A 23,316-nucleotide genomic window follows, 5' to 3' on the forward strand; every position below is an offset into this window, starting at 1 on the left:
AGGGCAACCCCGACCCCCAAAGATGTATGCACCTTCTACCTCCCACCGTTACCATCTTACCTGAGGCTGAGTCTTCCCCGTCAGAGCCCCTGAGGATCTCAAAGCTCATTTCCATCTGGTTTTCAGTCATTTCCTCCTCAGGGATGGTCCTCATGATCTCAGAGCCCAGCTCCTCACAGTGTCCTGATGTCACCTTCTTGGCCCTCCGGCTCCTACCACCCAGGCCTGGGAGCCCAGGGGCACTACTTGAGGCTGCCACTCCAACTGTCTTCAGGCTCGGGTTCTTCCGGGCCTGGCCCCGGCCCCGGCCCCGGGAAGCAGTGCCCCGTCTCTTGGGCCCCTCTGCAGGCCGTGCCTCAATTGAGACAGGGTCTTCCAAATCACTGTCATCACTGAAGTTCACCTGGGATGGGTGGGAAAGGGAGAAGGGCCAAGGGGCCTTCAGTGATAAGACATCTGCCAGCAGGTGGTGCTGCAGAGGCACACTCTCAGAGGCCTTTGGGGGAAGATTTAAAAATTAACCTCTCCAATTGAGGCAGCTCAATCAAGGGCCAGGACTCTTGGGTGCGGAAGGAGGGAGAAAAGGGAGGAACAAAAGGACAAAGGACGAAAAGGAAGAAGAACCACAGAGTTAAGGAAAGCACCTCCTGTTTGAAACAAAGATAGAATTGTCTTTCTGTGCAGGTTAACAGTAGAGCTGAAGGCCCCACCAGGCCCTGGGAAAGGCACCTATTCTGCAGAATTCTCCAGAACCACCCCACCTGACACCAACACCACCCAGCCGCAGTCCCACCTCACCTTGAGGCGCGTCTGGACCCTCTGTTGTACTCTAGGGGCCTTGGGAACCTCAGGCTTGCTCTTTGTAGGGAGGACTTCCTCAAACACAGTAAAAGGGACTCGAGTGCCTGCTGGCCTGACCTGGCCTGGGGGCTTCGGTGTACAGGGCAGTCCTCCACCTTCCAGACTTTTCAGAGAGGTATTATGGAGGGGCTGGGTAGATGAGGCTGCCCGCTGACGCCCCCTTCCAGAAAGTTTTTGGCTTCGCGGCTTAGAGGGCTCTGAGCCTGGGGAGGGTTTTACTGATGGTGGCTGCCAGCCCCAGGAGCTTGCAAAAAGTTGGGTAGTGCAGCAGTTGAGGCCGGCCAGCTTTGCAAGGGCCCGAATCAAGAGCAGGCTGGCTCGCCAGGGCTCCAGGTGGGGTACTCGTGCTGCCACAAACTTCAGCCCCGACTCCAGGACCTTCCCCAGACTCTTGTGTGATGGCCGGCTCAGCCCCTCCAGTGCCAGCTGTGTGTAGGCCTGAGCCAAGATCTCATCCAAGAGGCTCGGGACAGGGGAGGGAGGTGCTTTGTGATTCAGGGTAGTTTGTAGAGCTTGGGTGAGGCGCTCAGTGGCTGCAGGGCAACCCTTTAGCACGACCTGCAGCAGATCCAGACCCTGGGCCTGATGGCCCAAAGCCAGCCTCACCCCCGCTGTGACCAATGCCCAGCGCAGACAGACTGCCGAGAGCACGGGGCTGGCACAGAGCAAGCAGTCACACGTGGGCAGGTGGGTCAGGAAGCCGGGGCTGGGCTGGGGCTTCGCTTTCAGGACAGGGGAGGAGTTAGTAGAAGGTGCCACAGGACCTGGCTCCTTGGCCACAGTGGCTACCAGCTCCAGGGCAGGGCCTCTTAGGAAGGGCTCCTCTTCAGGGAGCTCTGGAGGACGATGGACCCGGGTCTGCTGCTTGCCCTTCTGCAGGTGGACTTTCTTCACTGAGTCCAGGTGCTGGGCTAGCCCGCCAAACTCTGGGGAGAGTGGAGCCAGAATTACAAAACTGGGAGAAGTGATACCAAGTGCTTCCTGAGCTACCCCAGGGCCCAACTCCTTAATATAGGTGTTATTTACTTACTGCTTGTACGGATTACTGTCTGATCGGACTAAATATTAATATGGCTTATTTTTGTTTTCAGTAAAATCCCTAATGTTTCTTCCCATCCCATAATAGATAAACCCAACCCGCAAAACCCCCATACCTGCACCTGAGACGGCTGCATAGCTCAGGAAAGCAGGTGGGCACCAGGAGGCCCACGTCTTTATCCTGGCTCTGGGCCCCAACTAGGCCCATGATCCTGATCCAAAACACTGAATTTCTCAACTTCCTCATTTTACAAGTGAGAAAAAAAATCCACGTGTCCACCTGACTTTCCAGGGTTTTGTGTGGGTCAAATGAAATACGAGAGGGAAAAGTGGTTGATAAGAAAAAATGTACCATAAATACACTATTTTATTATTAATTTAAGCCCTCCTGAGGACACGACATTTGTGCTGTCCAATAGAGTGGCCACTAAGCCATAATGTGGCTACTGAGCACATGAAATGTGGCAAGTGACTGAGGAATGAATTGTAAATTTTATTTAGATTTAAATAGCCAAAATGTATTAGGCAGTGCTGAAAAGTAGAGCCACATTGGGTTAGTCAGATGGGCAAGCCATCTGAAGGAGGGACACCAGTGGTCTGATTGAAGCAGAAGAGTTAGAAGTCCCTGATTTAGGGGCGCCTGGGTGGCTCAGTCGGTTAAGCGTTCGACTTCGGCTCAGGTCATGATCTCGCGGTCTGTGAGTTCGAGCCCTGCATTGGGCTCTGTGCTGACAGCTCAGAGCTTGGAACCTGCTTTGGATTCTGTGTCTCCCTCTCTGTCTGCCCCTCCCCTGCTCGCACTCTGTCTCTGTCTGTCTCTCTCTCTCTAAAACATTAAAAAAAATTAAAAAAAAAAAAAGGTCCCTGATTTAGAAGGAACCCATACTTTCACATACAAAGATGTGTCATAGTGTTTGTGTGCCACTCCCGCCACTGCCTGTGGGTGTGGGGGCATGGCTGCTCACCTGTGCAAGACTCCAGTAAGAACAGAACCTGCTGCAGGTCCGACTCACAGAGGTCAATGTCAGTGCGTGCCAGCTCCAGCTCCGCCTTCAGCACCAGGAACAGGGCACACCTTGTTGGGAGAGGAGATGACAAGCAACTCGTGCAAGTCTTTGTGTTCCTGAGTCCATCTTCCTGTCCCTTTCACTGGCAGCACTGGGGCAGGCTCCTAGCCTCTGGAGGACCTCTACTCTCTCGAGCTGACTTCAAGTCTACCCTGGGAAAACTCTCTACACTTCTCCCTCATCCCCAGTCATCTTTGTGCATGAGGACAGGATTTCCCAAACCACATTCCCACCCAAAAAAAAAGGATCCTGTGGGCAAAGGGACTTAGGGAAACATGGTACACCAGCTCTCCCTTTTGGAGAGTTACAATGTGGATTGGCGTACTGAAGGATGTGAGAAGTCCTACAGGAAATAAAAATGTCTAAGCTTGGTTAAGTCAGCATTTCCTACTTACTAAGCCATGGGATACGTTCTCCCAACCCCTCCAAACATAACACGTAAATCTGTGGAAGAGTTTGGGACCCCAGAGTCCAGGATGTGGGCACTCAGGTTCTGGAATGGCCTCCTCTGGCCTGTACTCACTGGTGTGGTAGCTGCAGTTTTGTCGTAAGTTTCAGGGCATCCAAGCAAAAGGCCTTGGCTTCGCTTACACAACCCAGATGGCCCAGGCGGGAGACCAGCTTCTCTGAGCAGCTCAGCACCTCTGTCAGAACCTGCCATTTTTGTACCAGATTTTCACCTGGTACAAAGGAGAGAGACGAGACCACCGTCACTCAGTCACAGCCTGGATCCTCTGGAGGCAAAGCTGGCAGCCCCACCATCTGGCCTGTTCATTCCCACTGGGCCTCGCTCTCTTCCTCAGACTCACCATAGTCCAGAAATGGGGTCTCCACAGCCGCCTTCTGAATCGAGAGCACGTCACTGCCCAGGAGCAGGAGGATAATGCTTCGGAGGAGCTTATGGGAGTCGACGAGTGCAATCTCAGGCGTCTGCCAGCCTGTGCAGGGAGTGGCGGGGGGACAAGAAGGGAGATGATGCCACCAGAACTGCCACCACCTTCACCTACTAAGATAGCAAATGCAAAACATGCTGCCGCTGTTCTTCTGTGCCTAAGGCAGACAGAGCGAATCAATCACAGAACTCTTTCCCTCAGACCACGTGGGGCCTCAGAACCCTTGTTAGTATAGCATTCCAGCCAGGTACTAAGCAATCGATCAGGCGGCAGACAAACAGAGACTCATATGCTATCCCAGGCCTACTCTGTGCAGCCTCTCAGTGGGCTAGTCCACACAGTTGGGACAGCAGAGGGGACAAGGGCTTGAGAAGAGCTGAGAGTGGACGATCCACACCATTTGACCACAAAGGGCCATCATCCACCCTATTCTTTCACCTTGGGCACAGAGCTGCTCCCGCAGGGAGGCTGAGAGGCTGTGTGATGAGAGGCTGAGGTACGATGCCACCACCTGCAAGGCCTGGACACGCAGCAAGTACCAGGCCTTGGATGATCTCTGGAGGGCAGGGTCCCGAAGCACAGACAGCAATAGAGAGGCACCCTCAGTCACCTGGGAGACAGGGAGGGCCAGAGAAGAGTGGTGAGTGAGGTCAGAGCAGCGATTCAGAGCTTAGGATGCCCCTAAAGATCATCTGGCCCAGCCCCTGCTTTTGAGAATGATAAAAGCTGTGGAGAAAACGGCAGCCTGAGAGGGCACAAGACGCAGACAAGTCACACAGTTAGGCTGTGAGAAAACTCAGGTTTTCTGCATCTCACTTGATTTCCAATTTGGGCTCCATTGCCTTCCTGGGATCAATGTCATCTCAGTCTCTAGTCACAGGACAGTGTGACTGAGGCAACTGGGAAAGAATAGAAAGGACAAGGGTGGGAAACAGCACTGCTTCTCATGGTCGGGAATACTCTTCCTAGCTCCAGGGACATCTCAGAAGCCTGAAAAATATCCCGAAAATCCTAAAAATCCTTCCAATACCTGGGAACTTCAGGGGTTAAGAAAGTGAGAAATACCTTCTGGTGAACACAGTAGAGTTGACTTCGAAGTAGGTTACAGGTCAGCAAAAGGAGCAGGTACGTGTCAGTATTGTGATCCAGAAGCTTCAGGCTTGAGTCTGCCTCTTCCAGGTATAGCTAAGAAAACAATCATGGGATTCCTGAACATGCTGGTGAGGAAAGGCAGCCAGACTTTTCAAATTAAAGTGGATTAAAACACTTGCAAGTAAAATGCAGAACACCTCCAACTAAGTATTCAACTATTTCAGATATTATAATCTACAACATGAGAGTTATTCAATCACTTGCTAAAATGTTCATTTAATATCTTTCAGTTAACCGCTATGTTAGAAAGACATAGCTGAATAAGGAATAAGCAAGACTTTCCATCCAGTAGCTTGCAATGCAGTGGGGGTGCAGACACACCTGTGTAATCGTGACACAATGCCATTAGTGGTATGGGGACCCAGGGAAAGTAGGTGATTCTGCCCTTGAAGAAGAAGATGTACAAAATACTTCATGAGGGAGAGGACAATTGAGCTAGGCCTTGAAAAGAAAGTAGAAAAAAGGTGGGTGGAGGAGGTGTATTTAGAGTGGAGGGGCTAACAGAACCAAAGGGAGGGAGGCACATACAAGGCTCTAAAGTAACTGGCGTGGATGGACAGAAGTTCCATGGTGGGGAGTGGCAAGAAAAAGCATGAGCCAGGATATAGAAGGTGTGCAATACCAAGTAAAGTGTTTAGACAGTATCATCCTACAGGTAATGAAGAAACCAATGAAATCCTTTAAGCAGGAAAAAAGATGAGATCAGATCTGTGCCTTAAAAGATCATGTTAGAAGACAAAAGGGGCCTCCCTGCTGGAGGCAGGGAGACCAGCTAGGTGGTGTTGGAGCAGTCCTAAGTGAGTGGAGAAAGGGCGACTAGGGCAAATGGTGGGGAAATACAGGATTAGTGGTGTATTTCTGGTGCAGGATCTATAAGACTTAGGAAACAATGGTTTTGCAGTGAGAAGGAAAGACGCTTCCTCTTCCCACAGCTGCCTCCCAACCACTCCACACTTTACGACCCTCCAGCAGGATGTGGCAGTAGAAGGCAGGGAAGATACCCCTTCAGTATCTTGTCTTCTCAGAGAAAAGATGGGTCACTAAAGCCAGGTCCCCCCGCAGCTCCGGGCTTGGCTGGCTGGGCACTCACCTGGGCATAGCTGGGACAGCCGAGCATCAGGAGCAGCTGGCTGGCGTGGCAGGAGGAGCCGGCTGCCTTCGCGTGGTCCTCCAGTCTCTGGGAGACGATCCGTACGAGCAGGAGGACCTCCAGAGCCTGCAGGGGCTGGTCAGCCAGGAGCAGGAAGTTTACCCAGCTCCTGCTCGAACCTCCCTTTCTACCCTCTGCTCCTCAGCCCTTTGAGACCTTAGTCTGACTTCAGAGCCTGGATGAGGTGTGGCTACAGACAAGGCCACCACCTGCCATCCTCAAGAAGCCTGAGATAAGAGCAGCGAGGGAGCCTACCACCATCCAGCCTCCCGCGTGAAAGCTTAGGTACCAGTCAGCATCGACAGCTGGGAGTTACCGAAAGCTTACTATGGGCCAGGCACTGTGCTGAGAGGTTTACATCAGGGCAGGGGGATGGGCGAGACAGGCAAGAGGATCAAGAGGTACAAACTTCCAGTTATAAAATAAGTTAAGTCGCGGGGCTGAAAAAGTACAGCACAGAGGGTACAGTCAATAACATTGTGATAATAATGTATGGTGACTTCCCTCATCATGGTGAGCACTGAGTAACGCACGCTATTGCCAAATCACTATGTTGCATGCCTAAAACTAATATAATATTGTGTGTCAACCATACTTCAATTCCTTTTAATGTTTACTTACTTTTGAGAGAGAGAAAGCCTGAGCAGGAGAGGGACAGAAAGAGAGAGGAGACAGAGGATCTGAAGAGGGCCCTGTGCTGACAGCAACGAGCCTGATGCGGGGCTCAAAGCCCTGAACTGTGAGATCACGACCTGAGCGGAAGTTGGGACGCTCAACCGACTGAGCCATCCAGTTGGTTCAAGCCCCACATGGGGTTCTGCACTGATAGCACGGGGCCCGCTTGGGATTCTGTCTCCCTCTCTCTCTGCCCCTACCCTGCTTGCTCGCTCTCTCTCTCTCTCTCTCTCTCTCACAAAATAAATAAAAATACACTTAAAAAAAAAAAAAGAATTCATAGATCTAAAAAAAAAAAAAAAATTGAAGGAACACCTGGCTGGTTCAGTGAGGGGGGCATACAAAGTTGTGAGTTTGAGCCCCACATTGTGTGTAGAGATTACTGAAAAATAAAATTTGAAGTGAAACTTCAAAAGTCATAATAAAAATATCAAATTGTCAAAAAGAGGGTGTTCATGTGCATCAGCTCTTTTAATCTTTCATAGTGACTCTAACCCCAATTTTACAGATGAGTATAGACTAAGAGGCTTAAGACTCACGCAAGTTAAGTTGCTTGCCCAAATTCACATCACAGGTACGGGGGAGAGCCAAGACTCAGATCTAGCACTGAGGCAGCTTCCCTCAATTCTCATGCTAGAAATATGGCTTAATGGCCACAGCAACAAAGATCTTTTTTATGTACCATGTTCTTTTTCGGAGGTTCCTAATGTGGGGTCCAGGGAAGAGCTTCAGGGAGTCTGTGAAATGTCCTGATGTTGCATGTAAAAATGTAAAATTAGGGGCGCCTGGGTGGCGCAGTCGGTTAAGCGTCCGACTTCAGCCAGGTCACGATCTCGCGGTCCGTGAGTTCGAGCCCCGCGTCGGGCTCTGGGCTGATGGCTCGGAGCCTGGAGCCTGTTTCCGATTCTGTGTCTCCCTCTCTCTCTGCCCCTCCCCCGTTCATGCTCTGTCTCTCTCTGTCCCAAAAATAAATAAAAAAAAAAACGTTGGAAAAAAAAAAATTTTTAAAAAAAATGTAAAATTAAACCTATAGGCATCTATGTATGTTTCAGAATATACACAGCTCAAATTACCTAAGAATTAATAATAACTATATCTGACATTTGAATATGCCACTTAAGGACACCATGAGGTAGTGCTATTACTGTCCTCATTTTAGACACAAGGAAACCTGGGCTTAGGAAGTTACGTCACTTGCCAAGGTGAGTTAAAATAAAGGACGAAGCTTGTATTTCAACTTAGGAAGCCTGGTGATAGAGGCCACAACAGGCTACATGGCTTCTTAGCAGATACACCAGCCAAAGAAGAGGAAAGAGTGGGCTTCTGGTGTGTGTTAACGCCCTGCCCCATTACCTTTGCCGCCAGCTGATAGAGGGCTGCTAGGGTCTGCAGTGAGGCTGCTGTCTGCTGGAGACACCGTACAGCGGGGGCTTGTGCCTTTGTAAGCACCTCCTTCCAAAGGGCCAGTGCTTGGTCCAGGCATTTGGACTGAGCTAGAAGTCAGAAGAAAGGGACCGGCCATTCTCTCAGTGTGGGCCATCTGGGGAGAATGCAGCCTTCTTCATAACGCCCTCTGCCCTCTGTGCCCACCTCCCACCCTACTTCCTTTCCCCTACCTGGGGTCCCCATTCTGCTCTTAGGAAGACACAGAGGAGACCCCATCTAGCACACTACATTCACAACCCTCACCAGCATCTGCAGCCAGATTGAAGGCAATGTTACTGTATAGGAAACGATCTTCTTGGAGTTTATCTTCATAGTTCAGGTCATTGACTTCAAATTCCTCCAGGTTATTAGGGGCCTGGGCTCTCCGATCCCGCTCGATACCCTAGATGGGGGGGGGGGGGTCAGGATAAAAAACAGGGCTGGCACCAGCTTACTGTGGGCCTGGGGGAAATAATCCAGTTCTGCTGAGCCCCACAGAAGCCACACTTACTTCCTGCATTTTGGTCTCCAGGGTACAAATGTAGAACCATAGGAGGGCCTGTGCTTTATCATCCAGAAGCCGATCCTTGGCCTGGGTCTCAGGCCTCACAGACTCCAGAAGCTGTAGGGCTTCCTGGATAGCATCCAGGGCAGAGCTGAAGGGAGAGGATGGACTTAAGCTGGGCCCATGACGAGTACCTGCCATAGTGTCCTGGGAAGGACCTTCTGCAGGATAGCCGGCCCCACCCTTTGAATGAGGGCCCATGGCCACAAACTGAAGTGGGTGCTCAGGGACTTGGGAGAGGGAAACGGCCTCTGAAAAGGGTAAGACGACCTAGGGTGAGAAGCAAGAGTGGCCTCCCCAGCTATTCTTCCTCACCAGTTGGTCTGCTGGGCAAAGTCATGGTAGCAGAGCACCTGAGCCAGTTCCACCAGGTGGGTGGCTCGAGCCCAGGCCCCAGCCGGTGTCTCCTCAGGGCTCAGCTCCAGCAGGTCACAGATGACGTTGAATCGTTCCTGCCCTGTGTCTGCTCGCACAGCCTTATAGGCCTGCAGCTCCTCCCTCAGCAGGAAGACCAGGGTCTCTGGGTCCCAGCCACTCAGGCTGTCTCGCAGAGTCCTAAGAGAAGGCAGGCCCAACGCCATGTCAGGGAGTCTGTGAAGCATGGAGCTTCTGCCCCGTGCCAAGGAGTCCCAGCCTTGGCTTGCTGAGAGGTCACTGACTTCCCCGTCGTTAAAGCAAGGGCATTGCCTGTCCCCACTGCTCCCCTATACCTAGCACAGTGACTGTCATATAGTAGGCATTTGATAAATAACAACGAACAGAGGAATCAGTGCCTTTTCTCAGACAGAAGGATACACGAGACCACCAGTACCAAAAGCTAGCCCTAGCCAGGGAGCAAACATGGTTGTCTCCCTCCCCGCCAACTCACCTCAGCTGTAGCTCCTTGTCTCCTGCTCTGGCTGCATCCATCTTGATCCGAACCCAGAAGGTGACAGGCTCAGCCATGTGTTGGGGGCCACAGGGCTGCAGGGCTGTCAGCCACAAAGTCACCATCTCACAACCCTGGGCCTGTTTACCCAGTTTCTTCAAACTCTCTCCATGCAGCCGGAAGCACCTGTGCAACTGACCATAGAAAGCACAGACCAAACTGCAGAGAGGAACCACCGAGTCCGTAATAGTGGGGGAGTACATGCCACACAGGTACATACACCACCAGGTGGTCCGCCAGCCCCCAAGCCTGCCCCAAGGCAGAAGACACCAAAGCACTAAACACCCCAGGGGTTCTCAATCTGAGGCTTCAATCCACCCCACCCACATATTTATGTCCACAGCCCTAGAAACCCGTTTCTCCTCCTGTAACCCCTCTCTCACAAGTCGGCGTCTTCTCAGTCCGAAATGCCAGGCCATCCTTGACCTTCCCTCCGCACCCCACCCCCCCACCCCATCACAGCCAGTCACTTAACAAATTAATCCTGGGCTTCTTGCACCCATTCCCTTCTTCCCATCCCGCAAGACGCTACTTCAGTTCAGATACCCACCCTTTCTGGCCCAGGCTACAAGAGCAGTGGGGGTGCCCACTGTTGTCCTGGTATCTTGTTCATTCACCATAGTGATGCCAGAGAAACTCAAAATGCCAAGATGATGTCATGCCTTCCTTTGAGAGGCTCATCTGCCTCACTCAAGATGAAAACCAAAGCCCTCTACAACCCATCTCACCTGCCACTCCAGCCAACCCATCATTTCATGGGTCTCCTTGTGATGGTTCTCACTCTGGTTACTTAAAGGGCCTCCTCGGGGAACTTTTAAAATAACCAGATACGTGGGCTCTAGCACCAGGGATTCTGATGCAATCAGCTTGGGCCAAGCATCAGAATGAATTTTTTTAAGTACATTCAGGGGATTCTAACGTGCAACCAGGTTGAGAACCACCAGCTTGAACGTGGCTAAATATAAAAAGTGAGACCAGGGGCGCCTGGGTGGCGCAGTCGGTTAAGCGTCCGACTTCAGCCAGGTCACGATCTCGCGGTCCGTGAGTTCGAGCCCCGCGTCAGGCTCTGGGCTGATGGCTCGGAGCCTGAAGCCTGTTTCCGATTCTGTGTCTCCCTCTCTCTGCCCCTCCCCCGTTCATGCTCTGTCTCTCTCTGTCCCAAAAAAAATAAATAAAAAACGTTGAAAAAAAAAAAAAATTTAAAGAAAAAGTGAGACCATAAAAAAAAAAAAAAAAATAGTAATAGTACAAGTGAGGTGTGGAAGACACCGTCCCAGGTACGTGGCTCTTAACACGCTACTGCAGGGCAGGGTCCTGGCCAGGCCCTTTCATGCTACTCAGGCCTCCAACATAACCTCCCTTCCTGCCCTCGTACCTTCTCAGGAGGCACCTCAGGATAGGTGTCCGGCTTCACCAACCCCAGGTGCTGACAGAGGGGCTCAGAGATGGCACAGGCCTCAGCATACAACTTGTGACTATAGAAGCTGTAGGCCAAGTTACTGGTGTAAGAGGCTGCAAGTGAGAGAGAGAATAGTTGATAGCGGAAATAGTTCCCACTGCCGCTCTCCTGTTGGAGAGGCAGTAGAGAGAAGCTCAACCTGTGGCCGGCTCAGTAGCTTCCAGATCAGACAGGAAGCCTTACTGCTAGGGAATGAGATAGGGGCAGCTCTCCCCTACCTGCTCCAACTCAGCCCATGACGTCCATTCCTACAAGGCACACCCACACCAGCGGCTCCTTTGCACTTGTTTTACAAGCGCAAGCTGAGTCTTCACTCCTACACAGGGCCCATTTCCTCACATGCCAATTTTTGCCTTCATCTTCCTCCGAAGGGCAGCATTTTGGGGTTAACGCTCTGGCCTATCCCTTATCTCCTCCTTCTCTCATTCCACGAAAGCCACACTAGGAGCCTCCTTGCTGTTTCTTGAACACGCCAGGATAGTTCCTGCCTTAGGGCCTTGGCCTTGACTGTTTCTTCTGCCAAGGATGTCCTTTCGCAGGTGTCTACATGGCCAACTTCATCACATCCTCCAAGTTTTGCTCATGTCACCCTCCCAAGCAGGCCTATCCTGACTCTATTTTAAGTGGTAACTTGCCCCCTCACCCACCCTGAACTCCTACTTCCCTTTCTTATCCTGCTCTATATTCCTTCCTCCCCACCCCCACATTTCTTATCACTTTCTAACATATTGATAATTCAATTATTCTGTTGCTTATTATCATTCTCCCCTAACCAGACTGTGGCTCCGTGAGGGCAGGGATCTTTGTTTCGTTTACTGATATACCCAAGTCCTCACAATAGTGCTTGGCACATGGTAGGTGCTCAATAGATATTTGTTGAATGAACAAAATTTGCCCTAAACTCTAGTTTATGCAGCTTTTTGGCTATCAACACAGATGGCTGGAAAAAATTAAGTCAGACTTCAATATTCTGGGAAGAATTTTCAAACTAGTAATTTTTGTGACTGCTGATGATATTTTCATCTCAATGGGTAGGTTCAACTACTGAATATATAAATATGAAATGTTCTGGGGCACCTAGGTGGCTCAGTTGGTTGGGCATCTGACTTCGGCTCAGGTCATGATCTTGCAGTCTGTGAGTTCAAGCCCCATGTCGGGCTCTGCGCTGACAGCTCAGAGCCTGGAGCCTGCTTCAGATTCTGTCTCTCTCTCTCTCTCTCCCCCATCCCCTGCTCTCACTGTGTGTGTGTGTCTCTCTCAAAAATAAAAGAAAAACATAAAAAAAAGAAAAAGAAAAAAAAAGTTCTCCAAAACTTTTCAGTGACTGAACTCATTGGGTTTGTATAATTTAATGGGGCCATCCTTTTTATAAACTGAAGGGAAAACGTATTATAAAATACAAAAATAGACAAAACTAAAGTATGCCGTTAGGATAATGGTTGCTTTGAGGAGGGGGGTTACTAGGAGGGGGGCAGAAGGAGGGGTTTCCCCAAGGTCTAAATCATGCTCTTACTTGACCTAGACGTTGGTTAAAAAGTATGTTCACTTTGTACTTTGTACTTTTCTGTATGCACGTTTCAACTGAAAGGGTGTGGACAAGTATATATGCAAATTTATTTATACATAGTACATCTCCAGAATGATACGTAAGAAATTGATCGTATTAGTTGTCTCAGTAGAGGGGAACTTTGTGACCAGGATTAGGAGAGAGAGACTTTAGACTACATGCCTTTATGCGCAATTTGATTGTTGAAGCATTTTTACCTGGTTTCTAAAAAAAAATTTTAAGTTATAAATATTCTTTAAAACTTGGGGTGCCTGGGTGGCTCAGTGGGTTAAGTGTCTGACTTCGGCTTAGGTCATGATCTCATGGTTCGTGGGTTCAAGCCCCATGTCGGGCTCTGTGCTGACAGCTCAGAGCCTGGAGCCTGCTTCGGATTCTGTGTGTCTCCCTCTTTCTCTGACTTTCTCTCTCAAAAGTAAAAATAAGCATTAAAAGTAAACATTAAAAAAAATAAAACTTATAGAAAGGTCATAGGGGCACCTGGGTGGCTCAGTTGGTTAAGCACCTGACTTTGGCTCAGGTCATGATCTCGTGGTTTGTGAGTTCAAGCCCCACATTGGTCTCTGTGCTGACAGCTCAGAGCCTGGAGCCTGCTTCGGATTCTGTGTCTCCCTCTCTCTCTGCCCCTCCCCTGCTTGCACTCTGTCTCTCTCTCAAAAATAAATAATAAAAAAACATTAAAAAAAAAAAAAAAGGTCATAAAGTTGCATATCAGGTACAAACATTTTCATGAAAGAAACACCAAATCATGTTTCAAAGTCAATGACAAAAAACTTGTGTCTGCTATCATAAGTTAGCCTTATCACTTCTCTACTACTATAAATGTTTTTTTTTTTAATTTTTTAACGTTTTATTTATTTTTGAGACAGAGAGAGACAGAGCATGAACGGGGGAGGGTCAGAGAGAGGGAGACACAGAATCTGAAACAGGCTCCAGGCTCTGAGCTGTCAGCACAGAGCCTGACGCGGGGCTCGAACTCATGGACCGTGAGATCATGACCTGAGCCGAAGTCGGCCTCTTAACCAACTGAGCCACCCAGGCACCCCTATAAATGTTTAAAAAAATGTTTTTTAATGTTTTATTTATTTTTGTGAGAGACAGAGAGACAGAGTACAAGCGGCGGAGGCGGGGGGCAGCAGGCAGAGAGAGAGGGAGACAGAATCCACGAAGCAGACTCCAGGTTCTGAGCTGTCAGCACAGAGCCCAACATGGGGCTCGAACCCATGAACACGAGATCATGACCTGAGCCAAAGTTGGACGCTTAACCAACTGAGCACCCAGGCACCCCTGTAAATGTTTATAAGTACAAGTGATGAGGGTCACTTAAGAACATTTTTTTCACTGCCTCTTTAAACCATAAGGAGCCCCCAAGATGGTCAGAACCATCCAGCAAGTGCTATTTGTCTGCCTAGTGAGTGATGACCTTCCCCCCTGCATCTGGGCCCCAGGGCACTAACCAGTCATGCCCAGGTAGTCAGTCAGCTCTTGGCCTGACAGGCTCTGTAAGGCCTCCAGCATCCAGACCACAGTAGATTTGCAACTTTCCACCAGCTGGGCCAGGTCAGCCAAATCAGCTACCTAAAGGGACAAGAAGGTCTTGAGAGTGAGAAGAGACATAATAGGTCCAAGGTGACATCTACCCCACCCCAAACCCAAAGCAACTCCAAAGCTCTACCAGGGCAGTCCAGCAACCCCAGACCCCAGGACCTGTCCAGGTCTTTTGATTCCCAGACTGTACCTGACAGCTTTGCACAAAGTCATAAACCACCACAGTGTAGAGGTGAAGTCCCTGAAAGTGCATCTGAACCAGAGACTGCTGCTGCTTGGAGGAATCCCCACAGACCTGAGGAAGGAAGGGGAAGGTTGGGTTGAGAGGCAGAGATACAGGATGAGCTCCAAACTGAAGACTGGCCCAGAGTCCTGGAGAGCTGACTCAGCCCAGGGAGTAGGAAGAAGGGCATTAGGAGGGGCCATGGCCCTCCCAGAGTAGACTAGGCTGCTGGTGGCTGCACTAGGCATAATCCAGAGAGCAGCTGACTGAGGAGGGAGCCAGGGCTTCCAGATCTTACCAAAGACCTTAGCCTGATAGTCTGCAGAACCACATTCCCACCCTACCTCTAGGTTCTTAACTCACACCATCCTGCAGCTGCCGGATGAGAGAGCAGTACCCGCCAAGAAAAGCAAAGAGGCCCAGAACAGCATCCAGTCCATAGCGTCTCTTGATGCCTCGCTCCAGTCCTGAGAGGAAGAACTGGCAGCTGTCACATAATGCCCGCAATGGGGGTGATGGTGCCTCCACACTGCTGTTCAGGACAGCTGATGCCTTGATCAGAAGCTCGGCCAGTGCCTGGGATCCTCCCTCCCCAGCCTGTAGCAGTTCAACTCCAAGTTGGCATAACTGGAGGCTGGGGGCCAGACTGGTGTTCCTTAGGTAATCATGGGTCTTCTCCACTACTCTCGTGGCCTTGGCATGGTGGCCACTCCAGCAGAGGCGACGGCAACGTTCCAGGGTGAGTTCCAAGAGACAGAGGGCCCTCTGGGGAGAAAGAGGACCAGGAGAACCCCCTCCCTCACCCACCAAAACTTTGATCACATGCCTGGAGAGCAGGTCATCTAGGAAATCAGCATCGGCTTCATTCAGACTGTGCCCAGTGGCATCAAATAGCTGATGGGCAGCTACCACTCGACAGGCTGTTGGAGAAGCAAAGTGGGGAACCTCACAAGGGGTACTTTCATCCTCCAAGAGTACAAGAAAGCTCAAGGCCTTCAGCCGAGTTGATAATGCAGCTCGCCGCTCCTCCAGGGTTTCCGCTGCCTTCCAAAGCAGAGAAAAGCTGCCTCGCGCCACAGCATCATAGTCCTGGGGAGAAGCTTGGCGAGAGCAATGCACCAAACAGTCATGAAGGGGTTTTGCGAATCGGAGCGTGGCCTCTGGGATTCCCTGTGTGGCAATGTTCCGCAAAAAGATGAAGAGAATTCGTTCCAGGTACAGGGGTGGGCGCTGGGGGGTAGACATCAAGTAGCCATTGTAAGCCAGCTCCGCCAGTTCCAGCAGGCTCTCCAGGTGCCTAGGGCAAGCCAGCTTGGCAGTCAGCTGCTGGTTGCAAGCCCTCAAGATGGCATCACAAGCTTGTCTCCTCTCGGCATCAGATCGGCAGCTGGATGAACCAGCTGGAAGCTTGGACAGGAACTCCTAAGAGGAGAGGAAGATGTGATTGGGACCACCAAAGTAGGGAAAGATAACTAGAAAGGGGGCTTCTCAGGAGAGGATCCCATATTAGCCTATCTCTTCATATAAGACAAAACCCCCCAGCTCATCTTGGAAAGCCAGGTGTACCAGAGCCAGACACAATCCTACCTTCAAGTCAGGCAGCAACTCTTCAGCTTCCTTCACGCTGCTTAGCAAGTTCCCAAAGTTGATTCCTTTGAAGCTCCTCATGGCGTTGGAGGGCTAGGGAAAAGGAGAAGGATTAGAGTAGGCGGAGAAGATTCATAATGGAGGGCAGGAGAAGGGCTTGAAGGCTGCAGAAGTGAGGGGCGGTGTGTGTGTGGGGGGGGGGGGGGGGTGTCTGCAAAGAATCCCATGAGAAATCCTATCGGGAGGGGCGCCCGGCTGGCTCAGTCAGTGGAGCTGTGGGATTCTTGATCTCCGGGTCGTCACTTCCAGTTCCACTTTGTAGAGATTACGAGATTACAAGAAAAGGGAAGGGAAGGGAAGGAGAAAGAAAGACAGAAAAACAGACAGAAAGAAAGAAACCCTATTCGGGAAAAACGCCCATGTCAGGACAGCAGGCTCCCGTTATAAACGGACGCTTCTGCTTCTCCTTCCTCTCGGGGGATCCGGAGCCTCACTACCCATTCCACCACCCCAACGCTCCATACCGGGAGGCCTCCACTGAGTTCGGAGCTCACCAGGACATCCGGAGGTCTCCCAACCTTCCTTCGCAGAGCCGCCCCTCCCCTCAAGTCAGCGCCGGGACCCCACCTCACCTTGGCACGTACACACGTTCACGAGTTCCTCTGGGCTTTATCGCCCCAGAGGTCGCCTCCCCACCAGGTCCAGGACTTACTCGCCAGAAGAAGAGCTCTGCAAAAACCCAAGACTCAACCTTCGTTTTCCGCGCCAGCCCCCCCTTTCAAATATCTCCAGCGACCAATGAGCGAGAGCTTTGTAACGCCGGCGTGCCGCGCGGCACAGTGGGAGTTGTAGTCTACCCGCCGCGCCGCACCATCACGTGATACCAGCGGCGGGGTCGAGCTGCTGTGGGCGTTAAGGCCTCTTGGGGGCGCGGGTTTCCCCATTTACGCCAAGGCGGAGATCCTTAGCTACCCGTTGCTTAGTCGCTATCGGGAGAGCCAGGCCTCTGCCTCCTTCTCCCCTTTATCTTCAGCGCTCAGAGTTTAAATTTCAAGAGAAGAGAAATAGGGTAGACAACAAAAAGAACTTACTTGGAAACTCACGCGGTTTGGGTTACTGGGAAAATAGGGCGTAGCCTTTCCTGGAGTTCTTTAAAAATGTAATTTTCTGAGGGCACTGACAGGAGTACCATGACTTCCAGCCCTCCCTCTCTCTCTCTTTCTCTCTCTCTCTCTCTCCCTCGGCCTTCCAACCTTGCTCTTTTTTTTTTTTTTTTTAACGTTTTATTTATTTTTGAGACAGAGAGAGAGACAGAGCATGAACGGGGGAGGGGCAGAGAGAGAGGGAGACACAGAATCGGAAGCAGGCTCCAGACTCTGAGCCATTAGCCCAAAGCCGGACCGCGAGATCGTGACCTGAGCTGAAGTCGGACGCTTAACCGACTGAGCCACCCAGGCGCCCCCAACCTTGCTCTTTACATAAACGGCATCAACTGGATTGTATGAGGAAGACAGAGGATCTAATGCTCCTTGATGGGGTGTAGAGGGTAGAGGGGAGGGTTAAGGGAAGAACCAGGAAAACTCACTTCACTGGGATATTTCACAGTCATTAATGGCTTTGCTAAGTACTAACTACATCCCCAAACGTGCAGATTCAATTGGTTCTGTTTCTCTTTCCTTCCTCCACCAAAGAATTCAGTTCAAAATTCTGGTCTTCCAGTTAGCTTTTCCCTGATGAATTCTATTGGATAACTCATCCTTATCTATCTCCTTTCTCTTTCTTCTTCTTTTTCTTTCTTAATTTCTTTTTCTTTCTTTCTTTCTTTCTTTCTTTCTTTCTTTCTTTCTTTCTTTCTTTCTTTCTTTCTTTCTTTCTTTCTTTCTTTCTTTCTTTCTTTCTTTTTCTAGGTGTTATTTATGTAAGTAATCTCTACACCCAGTGCAGGGTTCAAACTCAGGACACTGAGATCAAGAGTGGCTTCTTCTGACTGAGCCAGCAAGGTGCCCCTATCATCATCGTCTTTCTTCATCATCATCCACCTCTTTTAGGAGCTGAGATTCTAGCAGACTATTTTTAAAAACAAAGACAAGAACGAGAACATCTCCAAAGAATCTCAGTGTTGGAATGATAATATTAATGTAGGTGCTAAGTATATGTTGTAGACATTACATACATATCTCTTGTAGGGTAGAGGACCCAACAGAGGTGTTTGTAAATGATCAGTGAACGTATCAACTCTCATACTGCTCATTTCCTCTTGCTTACATCTTAGCAATCACTACTCATTTATTTACATGTTGTGTAGCAAGTGTTCTAGAACTATTTTCCTGTGTTTTGTTACATCTACTTGATTCTAAACTCAAGGGGAGAGAATTTGTCCTTTTTATTCTTCTTTATATATATATATAATTATATATATGTACATAATTATATGTACATATATATAATTATATATATATAATTTTATATATATACATAATGTGTGTATATATATATGTATATATATATGTGTGTATATATATATATATATATACATATATATATATATATATATATCTTTTTTAAAGTTTATTTTGAGAGAGAGAGCACGAGAGAGGGGCATAAAGAGAAGGAGAGAGAATCCCAGGCAGGCTCCATGCACTGTCAGCGCAAAGCCCAGTGTGGGGCTCGAACTCACAAACCATGAGATCATTACCTGAGCCAAAGTTGGATGCTTAACCCACTGAGCCATCCAGGCCGCCTCCTCTTCTTTTTAAAAAAAATTTTTTGGGGGGGGCGCCGGGGTGGCTCAGTCGGTTAAGCGTCTGACTTTACCTCAGGTCATGATCTCACACTCCGTGAGTTCAAGCCCCACGTCTGGGCTCTGTGCTGACAGCTCAGAGCCTGGAGCCTGCTTCAGATTCTGTGTCTCCCTCTCTCTCTGCCCCTACCCTGCTCATGTTCTGTCTCTCTCTGTCTCAAAAATAAATAAAAACATTCAAAAAATTTTTTTCAAAAAAAATTTTTTTTTGAGAGAGAGAGAGAGAGAGAGAGGGAGCAAGCTCACACCCCTGCATAAGCCAGGGAGGAGCAGAGGGAGAAAGAGAATCTGAAGCAGGCTCCACATTCAACTCAGAGCCCGATGCAAAGCTCAATCCTATGACCTTGGGATCATGACCTAAGCCAAAATCAGGAGTCAGATGCTCAACTGATGTCAGAAGGCACCCTTCTTTTTTTTCAATGTTTATTTTTAGAGAGAGAGAGCGTGGCACTTGTGAGCAGGGGAGGGGCAAAGAAAGAGAGAGAGAGAAAATCCCAAGCAGGCTCCACACTGTCAGCACAGAGCTTGACTCGGGGCTCAATCTCACGAACCATGAGATAATGACCTGAGCCGAAATCAAGAGTTGGGTGCTTAACTGACTATGCCACACAGGCACCCCTTTTTATTCCTCATCTACTTCTTACAAGAAATAGGAAGTTCCTGAAGTATTAAGAGATTGATAAATTCTGACCATTTATGAACCTTAGTCACAAATTTCAATCCCTCATTTGAATGCCCAGCTTCTAAAGAGAAAGCACAGGATAGTGGAAAGCACTTTGAGTCTAGACAGAGAAACTGGATTCTAGTCCCAGTTCATTGTATTATTAATCTGTGAAACGGGGATAGAAGCATCAAGCCTCACTACTTCCCAGGGGTTCTGCCAGCCTCAAATAGAATAGCCTTGAAATGATTTCCAAAGGCCCTAACAATGTTACATAGACATTTTATATGTATTGCCATATAAAGATGTCAGAGATATATGGATGACTGTTATAGTCTTCCTGAGGATTTCAATGGTTTTAAAGAGTGAAAAACAAGATTACTGTTAGGTAAAAAAAGGTTGCAGAACAGCATGATTCAACACGTTGATTCAATTTTTATTAAAAGACAAAACAAAAACCAACTGGGGCACCTGACTGGTTCAATCGGTAGAACATGGGACTCTTGATCTCAAGGTCATGAGTTTAAGCCCCATGTTGGGCATAGAGTTTACTTTAAAAAAACCAAACAGCATTCGAATCTTGGTTTCGGTTCAGGTTGTGATCTCACGGTTTATGAGTTTGAGCCCCATATAGGGCTCAGCACTGACAGTGCAGAGCCTGCTTGGGATTCTCTCTCTCTCTCTCTCTCTCAAAATAAACAAATAAACTTTGAAAAACAAATGGGGCCCTACCCATTTATAAAAAAAAAATAAAAAATGACAGACCCCAACTAATATTAAATCTGTGGATTAGACTCCAAACAGCGGTATGAAGAGTGGGATTTAGGGAACCTCTCCCTCTCTCTCCATATATATATATATATATATATATATATATATATATATATATACACACACACATATATATGTATTTGCATTTGATGATCTTACAGTGAGTTCATTTAATTTATTGTAAACACACACACACACACACACACACCTTAAAGCAAACATGAAGTATTTTTACATTAGATCTAATCCCAAGCATGACAAATTTTTGTTTTATAATTCTCTTCTGTGGTTCTGTGAGGAAGTGGTGGCAAAAAATAATAAAAGGGATGGAGAGAACCACAGGGTTGGGGTTAGGGGAACAGTGATGGGGAGTGGAACCTAGACGTAGCCAAAGGGTCATGGCCATTAGCTGGGAAAAGCTCCCCCTCTCCCTGAGCAGGGACTGAATTTCCAGGAAGAGATAGTCCTCCAGGTCTCAGAACCCAGTGCTGACCTCATGTTCCAATTCTCCTGCCTTCTTGTCCACTGGCTCCTGGTTCCTTGGGATGTTTCTGCTCTCCTCAGGATCACTTCAAAGTTCCAAATCAAATAATCATGTGTCCAGCTGGAGGGGAAGTCAGAAAATCAGGAGCCTCTTAGTGAAAGATAGTGGTGTGTATCGAGTCTGACACCAAGCTGACCTTCCCACTTGAGGAAGAGGAAATGAGTTCAAGTGGAACACACTGACACCCTACTCAGCTGCTCACATACCCCAGAGCAGTAGGCCTCTCAATTGCTTGATGCTTCCATCTGGGCCGGGACCAAGGATAAACACTTCTGGGAATCACCCAGCCACTGGGACGCGTTGGAAAGTTCTATACCCCCATTACAGCCCTATCCATTCATTCTCACACCCAAATCTGGTTCGGCTCAGCTGGATTGGAAGAGTTTTAAAATAAAACATAAAAGCAAACACTACTGTAGTGCTTACGCTGTGGGCCAAGTGCCGTTCCAAGCCCTTATATACAATAATGTTTTTAATCCTCAAAGGAGCCCTATGGGGGTAGGAATGACTCTATCATCCCTATTTTACAGATGAGAAAACTAAGGCACACATTTGAACCCAGGCAGTCAGGCTCTGGCACCATCCTCTTAACCAGTTCCCTACGCTGCCCCTCAGCAGAGCATCAAAAGCAGTGTTTTGCAGGCAGTGCGCACCTGGTGAATCCATCCCTCCTTTGACTTAGATGGGCAGATACCAAAAAGTGGACCGGATGGCCAAGGCTAAACACTCCCGGTCGCTTGCCCGTCTCCCAGGACAGGGCTTGGGATGAGGGAGCCAGGCTAGAGGGGGAAAGGCAGGGGACACAGGCAGTCCATGGCATAGAGGAGGCACTGGGCAGGCAGCAAGAAGCAGTTTGGCTTTGGTTTTGCCATTCACGTGCTACATGCTCTTCAAGTGGACTTCCCTCATGCGTAAAAAAAGTTTTTTACCAGCACCTTTGGAGAAAGCTCAACGGGGACAAAGCTAGGAACCTCATTAGTTGGTCTCCTCTTCCTCCCTATTTCCTGATCACTTAGGAATGTGACCTCCTCGTGCTTCCATCAGTAAAAAAAATTACTGCTATCCAAAACAACCAATCATTGACTAGGCTCTGGATTCTAGTCTCGTAGACTTCCCAAATGGGCAGCTCTTAAAAAGCCAGGTTGAGCTAGCCTGTTTCCTCTCCAGATACATACTAAGCACAGCCACGGGCAAAGCACCCACTGGTGTGTATATATGGAGGACACGAAGGCAAGTAAGCCACAACTTGGGCCTGTCCTCAAGGAGACCATACTATGGTGGAGAGGGACGGAAAGTCTACAAATACCTATCAAATATATGTAGGCCCAGCTCAACAGGGCAGAAAGAGGAAGTGGAGTTTTGCAAGAGATTCTGTCTTTGCTTCAAGATAGGGGACGGAAAATGTATCTGTTTTTCTGTACCTAACCTCTGTTCCCTGCAGTCTGGGTGAGGGAACTTGTTTTTTCTTCTTCTTCTTTACCGAATAGGGACCTGAGACCACCACCCATTCCTCCCCCCTCAGCCTCACCCTGCAGAAGCCCATCTATGCCGAATTCCTACAGCACCAGCTGATGTTATCTCTCTGCACAGGTCGGAACTTGCAGGTCTTGGTCCATCTTGCATCTTCCTGTCTGGAACGCAGTCTGGGACCCAGGGACATATTATCAATCCCTTTCCAAAACGGGTGGGTCCCCCATGCCTGGCTCAAGCACATTCCAGGACATAACCTTGAGCCTACCCTCCCTTCATCCCCACCTTTTTAAAAGCTGGCTCTGCTTCCTCTGAGAAGCCTGGGTTTTGGTGGGAGGAGGAAAGGCAGATACCATCAGGTGAGGCAGGGAGGGGCCCACCAAACTGGTGTTCCCACTGGTACTGTTTCCTGCCCTGATGGCTTCCTCACCCTCACTCAGGCTGGGTGGGGAAGAGTCAGGTACAGACAAGATGTCCCAGTCCCTCAGCCATTCACTGTTCTCTCCCCTTGGCATGCCCTTCACTTAGGTTGCATGCAAGGATACAGGACAGAGGACCTGGTGAGCCCCGGTGGTGCTGGACAAATGGTGCATTCTGCCAGGTAGCGTACACGGGCTGAGCTCCAAGTTGTTTCTGCAGGAAGGTCCCAGATTGTCCCAAGGGGGTGGTCACAGAAGCAACTCAAACCTCTGGAATCTTTGTTCAGTGATGTGGGCACTCACCCCACATCCTCCAGACAAGGTCTCACCCTGGATGTGGAGCAAGGGTCTTGCTGGGCAACTAGAAAGGGCACCTGTCTCCAGGGCAACAAGATCTAGAAGATCTAGAGGCCTCAAGCATTTCCCACCCATTTCTGCTACGAGGCAATGCTACGGCTCTCAGTTTAAACTGGAGACAGTCTTTGAGAGGCTAGAAATACAAATACCGTCTGCTGG

General features: G+C 49.2%; 1 protein-coding gene across 5 annotated transcripts in view; it reads right to left on the reverse strand.

Moving 5' to 3' along the window:
• The window catches only part of ESPL1 (extra spindle pole bodies like 1, separase), a 28,090-nt gene that overhangs the window by 4,619 nt on the left and 155 nt on the right, over positions 1-23,316 (reverse strand). For 2 of the 5 annotated variants that reach the window (XM_058742627.1, XM_058742631.1), the window contains exons 1-21: positions 22,440-23,291; positions 20,861-20,971; positions 16,768-16,864; positions 16,136-16,228; positions 14,912-15,970; positions 14,516-14,620; positions 14,235-14,355; positions 11,130-11,266; positions 9,695-9,888; positions 9,142-9,381; positions 8,773-8,917; positions 8,526-8,664; positions 8,190-8,329; positions 6,102-6,236; positions 4,925-5,044; positions 4,298-4,469; positions 3,776-3,904; positions 3,490-3,646; positions 2,865-2,974; positions 799-1,787; positions 61-403 (exon numbers count right to left, since the gene is read on the reverse strand). In XM_058742627.1, the coding sequence (XP_058598610.1) occupies positions 61-403; positions 799-1,787; positions 2,865-2,974; positions 3,490-3,646; positions 3,776-3,904; positions 4,298-4,469; positions 4,925-5,044; positions 6,102-6,236; positions 8,190-8,329; positions 8,526-8,664; positions 8,773-8,917; positions 9,142-9,381; positions 9,695-9,888; positions 11,130-11,266; positions 14,235-14,355; positions 14,516-14,620; positions 14,912-15,970; positions 16,136-16,216 (4,516 nt within the window). In that variant the 5' untranslated portion in view covers positions 16,217-16,228; positions 16,768-16,864; positions 20,861-20,971; positions 22,440-23,291. The other 3 variants (XM_058742629.1, XM_058742628.1, XM_058742630.1) reach the window with 3 other exon arrangements.

The sequence above is a fragment of the Neofelis nebulosa genome, chromosome 8, assembly GCF_028018385.1.
Source record: "Neofelis nebulosa isolate mNeoNeb1 chromosome 8, mNeoNeb1.pri, whole genome shotgun sequence".
In the NCBI taxonomy this organism is placed as follows: domain Eukaryota; kingdom Metazoa; phylum Chordata; class Mammalia; order Carnivora; family Felidae; genus Neofelis; species Neofelis nebulosa.